A 14,472-nucleotide genomic window follows, 5' to 3' on the forward strand; every position below is an offset into this window, starting at 1 on the left:
CATGTATTGTAGATGAAGTGAAGAGTGTATGTGAAGATAGGGAGTTTTAGGTGCTCTATAGATACATTACATTATTCACAGTGGTTTTACCATTGAACAAACTGACTCTGAGAATAGAATCATTGAACCTGGGGCTGGTGGAAAGAACAAAGGCGCAGAATGTTAGGTATAAATCGTATAAATCGAAAAGCAGCATTAAGGAGCAGTTTGCAGGGTGTGATAGGGAAGGAGAAAAGGAGCAGGGAGAACGAAACCGAGGGAATGAGATAAGCAGAAGTAAAGCGAAAGAGAAAGAGGCAGCAGTGTAAATAATTCACTTTCATTAAGTGCTGGAATGTCCAGAACAATTAGTGACAGAAACTGGGAGTTGAAGTTGTCTTTTGTCAGATTGCGTTCATTTTCCTGTTGGACTTGATCATCTGTGTTGATTTCTGTCAGGTTCTCATTTCGTTTTGTAGAAAGTTCTAATCCCTTACTTAGTGACTGAATAAACAGAATAGAATCAGTTCTTCTGCGATGGTAATTCATTATTTAAAAACTGCTCTTTAAAATCTCTGTGACTGCTGAATTCAATTAAGAGCAAGGTTGATATCGGAAATATATTCTTTTATTTAACTGCCTGTACAAAATAAATAGATTGGCTATATTTTATAAACAATGTACTGTTCGACAACACCAATGACCACAGGGATTATTGTTTAAATGTAAGGATTGAGTTGTTTTACTGGGATCGATAGATTAGATTTCCTCGAACACTGTGCTGCAGTCTCTCCCTGTGAATCTCAGCCTCTCCTCTCACGGTATCGAATCCTAAACCTCCTCATCCATTTCTTCAGTTTATCCACTTTCCCAAACCATCTGCTCCAGTCTCCCCTCCAGTTCCAACATGTGCTTTTCCTTCTCTCCTTCCCAATCTCACTCACTGGCTCCGCCTCTAGCTGCCTTGCCCACCCTGATCGGAATACAGGAACATTGGAGCGGGAGGAGGCCAGTCAGCCCTTCGAGCCTGTTATGCCATTAAAGATCATTGTTGATACTCAAACTCAGTGGTGCAGTTTTCAACCTTTTCACATTTACTAACAATCCTGTCGGGTCCATGAACACCGAGCAGCAAACCAGCTGCACATCCCCCTCTCCCCAAATCTTCTCAACCAACAGTCTGCAGACAAATTCCGAATTAACCCATTGCACTCCATCTCTGTAAAACCTCTTCTCATTTCCCCACTAGTACTTCCAGTAGATCCGGTGCGAATTTTATTCACTTTCTGTATCAATTTCCCAATTGTTAATAGTTGTGTTTTTTATACATTTCACTATGACAAAGCACTCGCCACTGTTCAATGAATCAGTTTTCACTCTTCGATGCAGCAACAAAGCTGGAAATTTCAACCCAGATCCTGTCAAACTGCTGCTTTGTCTACAGGTCTGATCAGTAAATTTTCTGCTTCCTTTTCTCTCTCTTCCAGTTAACTTGGTGGCGATTGTGATCCTGTCCCGGGGAAAGTGCGATCTCTCCAAATGTGTCACCATCTACCTGGTGGCAATGGCAGTGGCTGATCTGGTGGTCGTTATTACTGGTCCTATATTGAGTGTAATTGTTTTATACCATTTCCCAAATTCATTCCTGAGCATTACTCCTGTTTGTTCTCTCATTGCCGTTCTGCATAATGCAGCTACAGTTCTTTCTGTCTGGCTGACAGTCACTTTCACCTTTGATCGATTTGTGGCCATTTGTTGTGATAAGCTTAAAACAAAATATTGCAGTGAGAAAACGGCGGCTGTGGTTGTAGGAACAGTGAGTTTACTGGGATGTTTAGTGTCTCTCCCCTGGTACTTTACACGGAAACAATATTACATTTTTGATAATGTTCCCATGTGTTGTACTATTATATCGAACTTCTTTACTTCCCCCATATGGGAGGCGTTTGAAATGTTTGACCGCGTTTTAACTCCTTATTTCCCGTTACTTCTGATTTTGCTGCTCAATGCTCTGACTGTCAGACGGATTTTATCCTCCCGTAAAGTCCGCAGGGGATTACAGGGCCACAGCAAAGGAAAGAAACACAAGGATCTAGAGATGGAGAATCGCAGAAAATCAATTATTTTACTCTTTACTATATCCGGAAGTTTTGTACTGTTGTGGATGACACAGTCTGTGTTTATCATTTATAGGCGAATTGCAGATATTCTGTATTTTGTCTCCTCCACTGACCCTGTCTTTATCAAAGAACGCACATCAAATATGCTTCAGCTTCTCAGTTCCTGCACCAACACGTTTATTTACACTGTGAACCAGACTAAATTCAGACAGGAGCTGAAGAAGGTGGTGAAATACCCTCTCAATCTCATTGTTAAATTAGTGAAATCATAAAAAGAGTTGAAGGTTTTCAAACACTGGAACTAAATCGCATTTCATATTCTATTCCCTAATCTCCCCACAGGGCAGAAAATACATTTTATATTCGTAGCACTGAGCCTTGAAATTATTTTAATTCTGATTCTGAGCTTATATTTTTTGATAATCTGATCTCTTGAGGCAGGCCTAGCTCTGCAGAAGATTCATGATCTGTTCCTCAAAAAGGGTGTCAGTCCAAAGCTCAGCTGGCTTCAACTAAACCCACCCTGGACCCAGAGCAAAATGGTCAAAAGATTTCCCCAGAATTGGACAGAGAGAATTAGAGGAAGGCAAGGCTCTGAGATGGACCATGTGCATGTGAGAGAAGGGTGGAAATTGGAGACAAATTGACAGAAATGTTCCAGCTCAGGGCAAGAGCAGGAAGTGGCATGGAGACAGTCATCAATGTACCGGAAGAAGAGGTGAGAGAGGGGACGGAGATGGACTCAACAAGGAATGTTCCATACATCCTATAAAAAGGCAGGCATCGCGTGGACCCATGCGGGTACCCAACGCAACACCTATAAATTGGACCTCACATAAAATGCTAGGGAATGGCCCTGGACCTGATTTGACCACTGGTTTCTCTCTCTCTACAGATGTTACCATAGTTGGAGAGCAATTCCCACCAATTTTGTTATTCATTAGAATTGGATAACTGGAATTGTCTTTAATTACCAATCAGATTCAACTCTTGCAACCATTCATAATCCTCTGTGTAATCAGGAAGTCCATTTCCAGAAGACTCAGTGCAGCCACGGTATGCACTGAAATCGTAACTCACTGTGTGAAGATACACTGGGAAAAGTCACTGCTCTGTCAGTGAGACTGTGTCCTTCTTTTCAGGGCATTTGCTCACATAGTGATTACCCTGATGTGTGATTTCTGTCCCTTGCGATTGATAATCATTATTATCCACCATCAGATTGGTTAAGCGGCAGAATTAGCCAGATACAGTGAAGCACGTTGATTTTATGAAATCAATTTTCCCCTCTGTTGATTCATGCTCCTGATTTAAATGTCGATTCCCTCCCAGGACCTGCTGGATGTTTTGCCTTCCTATTCAGCTCCTCTGAAACGTCCTTTCAAGCCCTGTAGAGTACTGCTTCAATCCTCCTGGCCAGCGTTGTGAAATGGCTCTTGGGATGAAATGATCTGCCAATCCAGCAGTCTGTTGAGTGGCTGATGTTTCAGGACGTTCTACATTGAGTTGGAGAAATTCAAAGGCAGAGATTCAGTCCCGAACTGTACAGAGGCACTCCATGGGTCAGCTGAGAACAGTCAGAAGCGAAATGCATGTGTCGAGTTAGTCATTGTCCCTGGAGAGAGTATGATGTTCTCAACACTCATGTGCAGATTTGATCCAGTAATCATTGCCACTAGCTGCAATTAATGAAACATTTCCCTGGTCCCATTTACAAAGTCAATATCTAATGAAACAATTGACGAACGAATGAAACAATTTGGAATTTTGATGAACCTGTAGAGAACAGATTCAGCCTCAACTGGAGTATTAGAACATAGAACATTACAGCACAGTACAGGCCCTTCGGCCCTCGATGTTGTACCGCACTTTCGGAAGCATGTGAAGACTTTAGAGAGGGTGCAGATACATAGAGAAGCTGGCGTTGTTCTCCTTCGGGAAAACAGAAGGTTCAGAGGTTGATTTGATAGAGGTGCTCAAAACCATGAGGGCTTTGGAGAGAGGAGATGGAGAGAAATTGTTGCCATTGGTGGAAGGGTCGAGAACAGTTGAGAAAGAAACGCTCAACTCATTTAAAAGGAGTCCTGGGACGGGGACGAGGTGGTGGGGGTAATGGAGGAGTGGACCAGGGTGTCGCGGAGGGAACGATCCCTTCGGATTACTGACAGGGGAAGGGAGGGGAAGATGCGACTGGTAGTGGAATCACGCTGGAGGTGGCGAAAATGGCGGAGCATGATCCTTTGGATATGGAGGCTGGTGGGATGAAAAGAGAGGACAAGGGGAACCCTGTCACGGTTCTGCGAGGGAGGGGAAGGGGTGAGGGTAGAGGTGTGGGGCATGGGTCGGACACGTTTGAGGGCCCTGTCAACCACAGTGGGGGGAAATCCTCGGTTGAGGAAAAAGGAGGTCATATCAGAAGCACCGTCATGGAAGGTAGCATCATCAGAGCAGATGCGTCGGAGACGGAGAAACTGGGAGAATGGAATGGAGTCCTTACAGGAGGTAGGGTGTGAAGAAGTGTAGTCGAGGTAGCTGTGGGAGTCAGTGGGCTTATAATGGATAGTGGTAGACAACCTATCCCCAGAGATGGAGACAGAGAAGTCGAGGAAGGGCACAGTCCCCGTCCTAGGGCACCTTCCACTGCAATCGCAGGAGGTGTAATACCTGCCCATTTACCTCTTCTCTCCTCACGATCCCAGGCCCCAAACACTCCTTTCAGGTGAAGCAGCGATTTACTTGTACTTCTTTCAATGTAGTATACTGTACTCGCTGCTCACAGTGTGGTCGCCTCTACATTGGGGAGAACAAGCGCAGACTGGGTGACCGCTTTGCGGAACATCTCCGATCAGTCCGCAAGCAGGGCCCTGAGCTTCCGGTTGCTTGCCATTTCAACACTCCCCCCTCCTCTCATGCTCACATCTCTGTCCTGGGATTGCTGCAGTGTTCCAGTGAACATCAACGCAAGCTCGAGGAACAGCATCTCATCTACCGATTAGGGACACTACAGCCTGTTGGACTGAACATTGAGTTCAATAATTTCAGAGCATGACAGCCCCCCATTTTACTTCCATTTTTAGTTATTTTTTCTTTCTCTTTTTTCTTCCTTTTTTTTACATTCTTTTTTACATTTTTTACAATCTTTTTTTTGCATTTATTTCATTTCATCTTTGTTTGTTCAGTTTGCTTACCCACTGTTTTTTTCAGGGTTTTTTTCACGTTTTCACTTGCTGCTGTTCAATATTCAGTGTATTTACACCTAATCTGTACTAATGCTTTGTCTTTCAACACACCATTAACATATTGTTTGCCTTTGCTCCGTGACCGTTTGGTCAGCTATGTGGCCTGGTCCAATCTGCACCTTCTCCTTTGTTATCTCTTGCCACACCCCCACCTCACTTGCTTACAATCTGTGACTTTTCTAATATTTGTCAGTTCCAAAGAAGGTTCACTGACCCGAAACGTTAACTCTGCTTCTCTTTCCACAGATGCTGCCAGACCTGCTGAGTGATTCCAGCATTTCTTGTTTTTGTTCCTTCCTCCCTAAACAGTTTACTCTCTGGCATTGCGGCCAATCTCTAACATGCAAAGGACGAAGAGCCTTAACAATCCAATGCTTCACTAGACGTAAGGGCATTTCCTTCCCCACTGTAAGCAAATAACTGACTGCAGTGTGCAGACCTGATACAACTGAACATGAAGTTAACAAACCCCAGGCCTTGCCGGTCAGATTAACGAGAAATGAACTTTAACAAGGAACATCGAGATAGTCCCATTCCGGCCCATATTCTGCTGGGCTTGTTAGGTTAAAATTCCCCATGTGGGTGCTTTCGATCATCGGAGTCTGCTGTACTAATCCAATTTTGTACCAGGCAGCATGTAGAACCTGGAACCTTTCAATTCCTTGGCTTTATTTCCGAACACCAGATTTATGTTTACTGCTCACATGTAAAAACAGTTACCCTCTTGCCCACGTCACAGCCCCTATTTCACGTCCTGCAAGATGTAGTGCAAAGATTTGACTTCACCCTGGAAAACCATTTCCCTTTATTTGCCTCGAAATAATCCACTGAACGTCCGTATGTGGATCTCAGAACTGACTACGTTAGAAGGTTCAGTGTAGCATGTTCAAATGCAACCTTCCTTGCTCTAAGGAGAACAATCCCAGCTACACCAGTCGCTTCGCATTAACTGAAGTCCCTCATGATTAGGAACCATTCTTGTCAATCTCCCTCTTAACCTTCTCTGCTTTAAGTAGAACAATTCCAGATTCTCAAATCGCAAAAGTGGTGAATAACCATTTGCATTTCCTCCTTTTAAACCTTTAAAGGACTTCCTTTTTTAAGTTATCATAGACTCTGCTTCATTCATTCTCTCTGTAAGGACATTTCAGTTACCCAACAACCATCTAATTGCTTTCAACATGCAAACAAACATACGAATCAGCAGCAGGAGGAGGCCACCTGGCCCCGTTCCCCCTCTGCCCTCTCTGTCTCTCCGGAGCTGGAATAAATTTGCAGTTAATTCATGAACTGAATATGAGGAATGCAGCGGGTAATACAATTAGTAAATTGTTAAATGGCGCTGGAGAATAATCCTCCCATTCGCCCTCCCAGCTTTCTGTCTCTTCATGGCTGGAATATGGTTACAGTTAATTGATGAATTGAATATTAAGGATACCGTGGGTAATAAAATGAATGAAGTGTGACATGGAGTTGGGGAATAATCCCATTTCCTCCTCCCTCCTCTCTGTCACTCCCTGGACGGGACACAGTGAATTTAAAGGGGATGCAGGAATAGTGGAATGTTTATGAACATCTCATTTGTTGTTCGCTCTGCGCAAGCGGAACACTCTACCTGTGATATCCACTGTGCTCATGCGGAACCCTCTCCAACGTGTTATTCGCTGTGCGCATGAAGAACCCTCCCCACGTGATACCCGTTGTGCGCATACGGAACCCACTCCACGTGATACCCACTGGGAGCATGCTTGGGGGTTGGAGAAAGAGTGGGGAAGCCGAAACGGGTTTGGGAGGGAAAGAGAGTGGGAGGGGGAGGGGAAATGCGTGGGCGGGGGGGATGGGTGGGAGAGGGAAAAAGGGGGGGATGCTGAGGTTGGTGGGGGAGGGGAAGAGGTTGGGGAGGGGCAGGGCGGGGAGGGGAAATGGGTGGGGGACCAGTGGGGAAATGGGTGTGGGAGGGGAGGAGAAGTGGAGAGGGGAAATGGGTGGAGATGGGAAGAGAGAGAGAGAGATGGAAAGAGACAGGGAGAGAGAGACAGGGAGAGAGAGATAGAGAGAGACAGTCATGAAAGGCGGAGACAGATAAAGGATGAGACAAGTTGCAACAATCAGTAACTGTCCCCATCACCTGACCAGTCCTGTGTTGGAGGATTAGTGAAAGTGTTTTAGTAATGAGTGTTGGATCAGCGTTTGATATTTGCAAATTGCAGTGACATTCTCTCCAAGGCTTTCATTGCAGCAGCTTTTTCGGGAGCAGAGAGTGCGAGCGAGTGAGCAGCTGGGAAGCTTTTTCGGGAGCAGAGAGTGCGAGCGAGTGAGCAGCTGGGAAGGTCAGTTTGAAAGTCAACTTAATTTCCTTTTGTTTTCGGCGGAGGCCAGGGGGCTGCTGGGTAAGTAAAACACTATATATCTGGGCACTTGCAGTGTCTCCCACCCGCCCTCCACCTCTAACCAAAAAAAAGGACTCGGTGAGGTGTACATAAGGTAAGGCTTTTTCTATTTCTCTTTTTTATCGTGATTGGTAAAAACTTTTTGTTCCTTTTTCATTTAACTAAGTTAAGCTTAAGATTAAAAATGGCAGGAGATCTCAGACCCGTGTCATGCTCCTCTTGCTCAATGTGAGAGCTCAGGGACACGGCTGATGTCCCTGACTCCTTCACGTGCAGGAGGTGTGTCCAACTGCAGCTCTTGTTAGACCGCATGACGGCTCGCGAGCTGCGGATGGATTCACTTTGGAGCATGCGCGATGCTGAGGAGGTCGTGGATAGCACGTTTAGTGAATTGGTCACACCGCAGAATAGGATTGCTGAGGGAGAAAGGGAATGGGTGACCAAAAGGCAGAGAAAGAGCAGGAAGGCAGCGCAGGAGTCCACTGCGGTCATCTCCCTCCAAAACAAGTATACCGTTTTGGATACTGTTGAGGGAGATGGCTCACCAGGGGATGGCAGCAGTAGCCAGGTTCATGGCACCGTGGCTGGCTCTGCTGTTCAGAAGGGCGGGAAAAAGTGTGGAAGGGCTATAGTCGTAGGGGATTCGATTGTAAGGGGAGTAGATAGGCAGTTCTGTGGTCGAAAACGAGGCTCCCGAATGGTATGTTGCCTCCCAGGTGCACGGGTCAGGGATGTCTCATATCGGCTGCAGAACATTCTAAAGGGGGAGGGTGAACAACCAGTTGTCGTTGTGCATATAGGCACCAATGATATAGGTAAAAAACGGGATGAGGTCCGACAAGCAGAGTTTAGGGAGTTAGGAGCCAAGTTAAGAAGGAGGACCTCAGAGGCAGTAATCTCAGGATTGCTACCAGTGCCACGTGATAGTCAGAGTAAAAATTAAAGAATAGTCAGGATGAATGCGTGGCTTGAGAGATGGTGCAGGAAGGAGGGGTTCAGATTTTTGGGACATTGGGACCGGTTCTGGGGGAGGTGGGACTATTACAAATTGGACGGTCTACACCTGGGCCGGACTGGAACCAATGTCCTTGGAGGTGCTTTTGCTAACGCTGTTGGGGAGGGTTTAAACTAATGTGGCAGGGGGATGGGAACCAATTGAGGAGGTCAGTTGAAAGTAAGGAGGTAGCAACAAAAGCCTGTAAGGAACTAGATAATGAAATCAGTGTGACTGAGGGGAAGAGCAGGCAGGGAGCAGATGATGAATGTAAAGGGACTGGTGGTCTGAGGTGCATTTGTTTTAATGCAAGAAGTGTAGTAGGTTGGGCAGATGAACTTAGGGCTTGGATTAGTACCTGGGAGTATGATGTTATTGCTATTACTGAGACTTGGTTGAGGGAAGGGCATGATTGGCAACTAAATATCCCAGGATATCGATGCTTCAGGCGGGATAGAGAGGGAGGTAAAAGGGGTGGAGGAGTTGCATTACTGGTCAAAGAGGATATCACAGCTGTGCTGAAGGAGGGCACTACGGAGGACTCGAGCAGTGAGGCAATATGGACAGAACTCAGAAATAGGAAGGGTGCGGTAACAATGTTGGGGCTGTACGACAGGCCTCCCAACAGCGAGCGTGAGATAGAGGTACAAATATGTAAACAGATTATGGAAAGATGTAGGAGCAACAGGGTGGTGGTGATAGGATATTTTAATTTTCCCAACATTGACTGGGATTCACTTAGTGTTAGAGGTCCAGATGGAGCAGAATTTGTAAGGAGCATCCAGGAGGGTTTTCTAGAGCAGTATGTAAATAGTCCAACTCGGGAAGGGGCCATACTGGACCTGGTGTTGGGGAATGAGCACGGCCAGGTGGTTGAAGTTTCAGTAGGGGACTACTTTGGGAATAGTGATCACAATTCCGTAAGCTTTAAAATACTCATGGACAAAGACGAGAGTGGTCCGAAAGGAAGAGTGCTAAATTGGGGGAAGGCCAACTATACCAAAATTCGGCAGGAGCTGGGGAATGTAGATTGGGAGCAGCTGTTTGAAGGGAAATCCACATGTGATATGTGGGAGGCTTTTAAAGAGAGGTTGATTAGCGTGCAGGAGAGACATGTTCCTGTGAAAATGAGGGATGGAAATGGCAAGATTAGGGAACCATGGATGACAGGTGAAATTGTGAGACTAGCTAAGAGGAAAAAGGAAGCATACATAAGGTCTCGGCGGCTGATGAAAGACGAAGCTTTGAAAGAATATCGGGAATGCAGGACCAATCTGAAACGAGGAATTAAGAGGGCTAAAAGGGGTCATGAAATATCTTTAGCAAACAGGGTTAAAGAAAATCCCAAAGCCTTTTATTCATATATTAGGAGAAAGAGGGTAACTGGAGAAAGGATTGGCCCACTCAAGGACAAAGGAGGAATGTTATGCTTGGAGTCAGAGAAAATGGGTGAGATTCTAAACGAGTACTTTGCATCGGTATTCACCGAGGAGAGGGACATGACGGATGTTGAGGTTAGGAACAGATGTTTGATTACTCTAAGTCAAGTCGACATAAGGAGGGAGGAAATGTTGGATATTCTAAAGGGCATTAAGGTGGACAAGTCCCCAGGTCCGGATGGGATCTATCCCAGGTTACTGAGGGAAGCAAGAGAGGAAATAGCTGGGGCCTTAACAGATATCTTTGCAGCATCCTTAAACACGGATGAGGTCCCGGAGGACTGGAGAATTGCTAATGTTGTCCCCTTGTTTAAGAAGGGTAGCAGGGATAATCCAGGTAATTATAGACCGGTGAGCCTGACGTCAGTGGTAGGGAAGCTGCTGGAGAAGATACTGAGGGATAGGATCTATTCCCATTTGGAAGAAAATGGGCACATCAGTGATAGGCAACATGGTTTTGTGAAGGGAAGGTCATGTCTTCCCAACTTAATAGAATTCTTTGAGGAAGTGACAAAGATGATTGATGAGGGAAGGGCTGTCGATGTCACATACATGGACTTCAGTAAGGCGTTTGATAAGGTTCCCCATGGCAAGCTGATGGAGCAAGTGAAGGCGCATGGGGTCCAAGGTGTACTAGCTAGATGGATGAAGAACTGGCTGGGCAACAGGAGACAGAGAGTAGCAGTAGAAGGGAGTTTCTCAAAATGGAGACGTGTGACCTGTGGTGTTCCACAGGGATCCGTGCTGGGACCACTGTTGTTTGTGATATACATTAATGATTTGGAGGAAAGTATAGGTGGACTGATTAGCAAGTTTGCAGACGACACTAAGACTGGTGGAGTAGCAGATAGTGAAGGGGACTGTCAGAGAATACAGCAGAATATAGATAGATTGGAGTGTTGGGCAGAGAAATGGCAGATGCAGTTCAATCAGGGAAAATGCGAGGTGATGCATTTTAGAAGATCCAATTCAAGAGTGAACTATACAGTAAATGGAAAAGTCCTGGGGAAAATTGATGTGCAGAGAGACTTGGGTGTTCAGGTCCACTGTTCCCTGAAGGTGGCAACGCAGGTCAATAGAGTGGTCAAGAAGGCATACGGCATGCTTTCTTTCATCGGACTGGGTATTGAGTAGAAAAGTTGGCAGGTCATGTTACTGTTGTATAGGACCTTTGTTCGGCCACATTTGGAATACTGCGTGCAGTTCTGGTCGCCACATTACCAAAAGGATGTGGATGCTTTGGAGAGGGTGCAGAGGAGGTTCACCAGGATGTTGCCTGGTATGGAGGGCGCCAGCTATGAAGAGAGGTTGAGCAGATTAGGATTATTTTCATTAGAAAGACGGAGGTTGAGGGGGGACCTGATTGAGGTGGACAAAATCATGAGAGGTATAGACAGGGTGGAGAGCAAGAGGCTTTTTCCCAGAGTGGGGATTTCAATTACTGGAGGACACGAGTTCAAAGTGAAAGGGGAAATGTTTAGGGGGGATATGCGTGGAAAGTTCTTTACGCAGAGGGTGGTGGGTGCCTGCAACGCGTTGCCAGTGGAGGTGGTAGATGCGGGCACGATGGCGTCTTTTAAGATGTATCTAGACAGATACAAGAATGGGCAGTAAGAATAGAGATACAGACCTTGGAAAATAGGTGACATGTTCAGATAGAGGATCTGGATCGGCGCAGGCTTGGAGGGCCGAAGGACCTGTTCCTGTGCTGTAATTTTTCTTTGTTCTTTGTTCTTTGTTCTGAGGGCAAGAGTTACAAGTTCAAAATTAACCATGAAATGGCTCAAAGCATTACTGTCCAGGGATAGCGCGAGGAAGAGTGATGAAAAGAGAGTGGCAGAGACAGAGGGAGAGAGACAGAGAGACAGAGTGAGATATAGGGAGAGATAGAGTGAGAGTCAGAGGGAGAGTAAGAGGGAGAGACAGAGGGAGAGAGAGAGAGAGAGATAGAGAGAGACAGAGGGAGAATCATAGGGAGAGTCAGAGGGAGAGTCAGAGAGACAGATACAGCTGCAGTATTGTGTACAGTTCTGGTCACCACATTATTGGAGTGAGAGTCAGAGGGAGAGACAAAGGGAGAGTCCGAGGGAGAGTCAGAGGGAGATATGGGGAGAGACAGAGATAGATGAAGAGACAGAGACAAGGAGAAAGGGCGAGAGAGGGAGAAACAGAGAAAGGGCGTGGTAGAGGCTCCACCACCTTCTGAGGCAGAGAATTCCAAAGTCGCACAAGCCGCTGAGAGAAGGAATCTCTCCTCATTATCCAGGATAGGCCGTCTCCAGGGTTGTCACCAGGGAAGGTTTCTAACCAAGAGAGGGTGTGACCCGTTTGTATGTGTGTGAACCTGGCCGGCTCTTACACAGTACACATTGTCACCCTTTAAAGGGTCACTATTTTGCTCCAACTCCCTGGTTCCGTGCTTATTGGCAATGTGATTATATTACTGTAATAAAAGAAAAATACTGCGGATGCTGGAAGTCTGAAACAAAAACAAGAAATGCTTCAATCACTCAGCAGGTCTGGCAGCATCTGTGGAAAGAGAAGCAGAGTTAACGTTTCGGGTCAGTGACCCTTCTTCGGAACTGACACATATTAGAAAAGTCACAGATTATAAACAAGTGAGGTGGGGGTGGGGCAAGAGATAACAAAGGAGAAGGTGCAGATTGGACCAGGCCACATAGCTGAGCAAAAGGTCACGGAGAAAAGGCAAACAATACGTTAATGGTGTGTTGAAAGACAAAGCATTAGTACAGATTAGGTGTGAATACACTGAATATTGAACAGCAGCAAGTGCAAACCTGAAGAAAAACAACCTGAAAAAAATTATATTACTGGGCTGGCAGACCATAGAAACCATGGACAACTACATCTCAGAAAGAGGCCATTCAGCCCATCATGTCTGTGCCAGTTTTCTAGCACCTAGTCTGCAGCCTTGAAATTACAGTACTTTAGCTGTAGGTCTGTGTACCTTTTTAATGAGCTGAGGGTTTTATGCCTCCCCCACCATTCGTGGCAGTGAATTCCAGACACCCATCGCCATCTGGGTGAAAAATGTTTTTCATATGTCCCCTCCAGTACCTCTACCAATCACCTTAAGTCTCTGCCCCAGGTAATTGACCTCTCCTCTTGCGGAAACAAGTCCTTCCTGTCTACTCTATCTAGGCTCCTCATGATTTTGTACACCTCAATTATGTCACCCCTCAGCCTCCTCTGATCTAAGGAAAGCAATCCTAGCCTATCCAATCTTTCCTCATAGCTGCAAATTTCAGGCCCTGGCAATAATCTTGTAAAACTCTTCTGTCTTCTCTCCAGAGCACTTGTGTCCTTCCTATAATGTTGTGACCAGAACTGTACACAATACTCCATCTGTGGTCTAACCAGCGTTTTATACAGTTCCAGCAGTACATTCCTGTTTTTGTACTCGTTACCTCGGTCAATAAAGGAAAGCATTCCATATGGCGTCTTCATCACTGTTTCTACCTGTCCTGCCACCTTAAGGCACCTGTGGACATGCACTCCCAGGTCTCTCACTTGTTGTACCCATCCAAATTTCCTCTCGTTTATTGCGTATTCCCTTGCTTTGTTTGCACTCTCCAAATGCACTACCTCACACTTTTCTGGATTGAGTTCCATCTGCAACTTTCCACCCACTCAACCGAACCATTGATATCATTCTGGAGTCTGCGGCTCTCATCTTCACTATCAACTACACAGCCAATTTTTGTGTTCTTTGCAAATTTTCCAGTCATGTTACCCACATGTAAATCTAAATCATTAATAAATACCACAAACAGTAAGGGGCCCAACACTGAGCCCTGTGGAATGCCACTGGAAACCACCTTCCATTCACAAAAAACATCCGTCGACCACCATTCTCTGTTTCTTGTCACCGAGCCAATTTTGGATCCAACTCACCACATTCCCTTGTATCCCATGCGCTTTTACATTTCTGAGCAGTCTGACTCTGTGGGACCTTGTCAAATGCCTTACTAAAATCCATGTGGACAACATCCACTGCACTACCCTCATCATTCCTCCTTGTTACTTCTTCAAATAAAAATCATTTAAGTTAGTAAGACACGACCTTCCCTTAACAAATCCATCGTCACCATCTCTGATTAATCCAGACCTTTTAAGACAGTTTATCCTATTTCTCAGAATTGATTCTAATAATTTTCCCACCACCTGACCGGCCTATAATTAATTCGCCTTCCCCTCTCACCCTAGTTAAGCAATGGTACAGAGTTTGCAGACCTCCAATCCTCTGGTCCCTCGCCTTTATCTAGTGAGCATTTGAAAATGGTCCTCAGA

At 45.6% G+C, this 14,472-nt stretch overlaps 1 protein-coding gene across 1 annotated transcript; it reads left to right on the plus strand.

Moving 5' to 3' along the window:
• The first annotated feature begins 1,543 nt into the window (after window positions 1-1,543).
• On the plus strand, window positions 1,544-2,371 carry LOC137362436 (probable G-protein coupled receptor 139). Its single transcript, XM_068026829.1, has one exon. The coding sequence runs from the start codon at window positions 1,544-1,546 to the stop codon at window positions 2,369-2,371; it is 828 nt and encodes a 275-aa protein (XP_067882930.1).
• Window positions 2,372-14,472: the final 12,101 nt, after the last annotated feature.

The sequence above is a fragment of the Heterodontus francisci genome, unplaced genomic scaffold, assembly GCF_036365525.1.
Source record: "Heterodontus francisci isolate sHetFra1 unplaced genomic scaffold, sHetFra1.hap1 HAP1_SCAFFOLD_316, whole genome shotgun sequence".
Taxonomy (NCBI): Eukaryota; Metazoa; Chordata; class Chondrichthyes; order Heterodontiformes; family Heterodontidae; genus Heterodontus; species Heterodontus francisci.

Excerpts from the sequence above, each read along its gene's own strand:
- LOC137362436 (XM_068026829.1), top strand. The coding sequence starts at position 1,544 with ATGGCAGTGGCTGATCTGGTGGTCGTTATTACTGGTCCTATATTGAGT.